Genomic DNA, 1,890 nt, shown 5'->3' on the forward strand with positions numbered 1-1,890 from the left:
GTATCTTAACTTGAGAGCGTCCTAAAACGCTAGAATAAAATATATTTTTATTATATACCTTTCGAGTTACTAAGTTTGGAAGTGGAAATGTTACTGTAAAGTAAACAATCAATTTGTAAGCAAAAAAGCCGTCTCTTATGGAAACATGAAATTATTTTAATTATGTGCATGCCCATTACAAATTATCAATTTTTATATTGCTGTACCTGTATAGCGATAGAGTTGCTAAAGTCATGCAGAAATCTGCAACTAAGATTGCCAAAATGACAAGTGATTTCATCCTTCCAAACATTGCCAAAGTTACCGACAAAACTACAGTTATCGACTTCGTCGTTGACGACGCCAATCTTCAAATCCTTCAGACTACCATCAGTTGCTAATATAAATGCGCACAATTGAAATATCGGAAATACTACTGCAAAAAATAGTCCTCTGAAAGAATGGGTCTCATCTATTATTTACTACTATAACGACATATGCTAAAAGTGAAAGAATTAAATTTTTTTAAAGTAATACAACAAATACCAAACTTTAAAATTAAAATAGTAAAAATTCTTTATTTTCTCGGTAAATATACCTTGTATACTTTATATTCTCTATATTTTATGTCTTATATAAATATACATACGTCACCTAGGAGAATTAAATATAAATATATGTATTTACTCATAATGACGCAAAAATTGCGTGCCATTCTTCGTCAACAGAGCTTTGAACCTTTTCAGTCGCGAAACTTGACGTTCCGAAACCGCTTGGAACTTTGAGATGGCCTTAAAGATTCAATTTATTTATATTAAAAACAATATTAGTTATACAGCTTTTGTAACAATGATTAGGGCATAGATTATTTCTACATATATACTTCTATTAATTCACGTTGATTTTGATCCTGGTACAAGACATTGCAGGTGTCTTCTACTTCAGATTCCTGAGCTTCATTTAAAGTGACTGTATTATTTTGGATATTGCATAACTTCAGGTAGGCTTCTTCTAAGAACGAACATTGAAATCGCTCCAGCAGTTTCTGCGGCTTTGATTCCGCTATCAATTTACCACATCTCATCAAACCAATCTATGTTACAAAATAAAGATGAAAAACATCAAATTTGCATAATCGATAAAAAATATTTTTTACATGAAATAATGTTTAAAAGTTTAAAAGGTATCTCCTAGTAATTTTATTTCATTAATATTGTTACAGTTATTTTAATGGAAGCAAGACGTACTTTATTAGCATATTTAGTTTCTTCAATGTAGTGTGTCGTAATCAGCACTGTAATATTTTCCTCCTGAGTAATCTGGATCATATAGGACCAAATTCTACGCATAAAAAATACTTAAAAACATTTTCGTATTATTATTCTTTATTCTATCTAAAAGAAAAGCATAATCTACTTGCTTCTCTCTCAAAATTGAATCCAAGCCCACAGTGGGTTCGTCGAGGATTAAAAGTTCGGGATTGTGGATCAACGCGGCGGCAAGAGAAACCCTTCTTTGCTCCCCTCCACTCATGTTCTTCACCAGATGATTATATGGAGGCAGTTGAAGCAACTCCGAGAAAAATATCAGTCTTGTATCTTGGAAATAATATAGAAAAGTTGTAGTCGTTCATATTAACTCACGCTTTAAAATATTTGGCATATACAACATATACAAGTACTACATTATGTATATACGAATAATTTAAAACAAAATCTGATGTTACGTTTAATTAAAAGACGTTTATTCAAAAGTATTTGGTAAAAACGAAACCTCTCGAAACACGTATAATGTTTTTCGTGCAACAAGTGACATTTTTTTAAATTCTATTTTTATTATTCTATGTCCTACCGATCTCCTCATCCTCGAGACCGTTGATTCTACCAAAGTAGTAGAAGGCACCGCTCACGG

The 1,890-nt window shown here is 31.6% G+C and overlaps 1 protein-coding gene across 1 annotated transcript; it reads right to left on the bottom strand.

The window, feature by feature from the left end:
* Positions 1-206: 206 nt before the first annotated feature.
* Positions 207-1,884, bottom strand: LOC108771247 (ABC transporter G family member 23; the record flags this gene model as incomplete). The annotated part of the gene is made up of 6 exons (XM_018550499.1): positions 1,831-1,884; positions 1,400-1,577; positions 1,227-1,320; positions 863-1,072; positions 667-770; positions 207-432 (listed from the first exon to the last, which is right to left on the bottom strand). Coding segments are annotated over exons 2-6 (747 nt in total), but the record flags the coding sequence as incomplete, so codon positions are not given.
* Positions 1,885-1,890: the final 6 nt, after the last annotated feature.

This window comes from Cyphomyrmex costatus, unplaced genomic scaffold (assembly GCF_001594065.2).
Source record: "Cyphomyrmex costatus isolate MS0001 unplaced genomic scaffold, Ccosl1.0 C2316497, whole genome shotgun sequence".
Taxonomy (NCBI): Eukaryota; Metazoa; Arthropoda; class Insecta; order Hymenoptera; family Formicidae; genus Cyphomyrmex; species Cyphomyrmex costatus.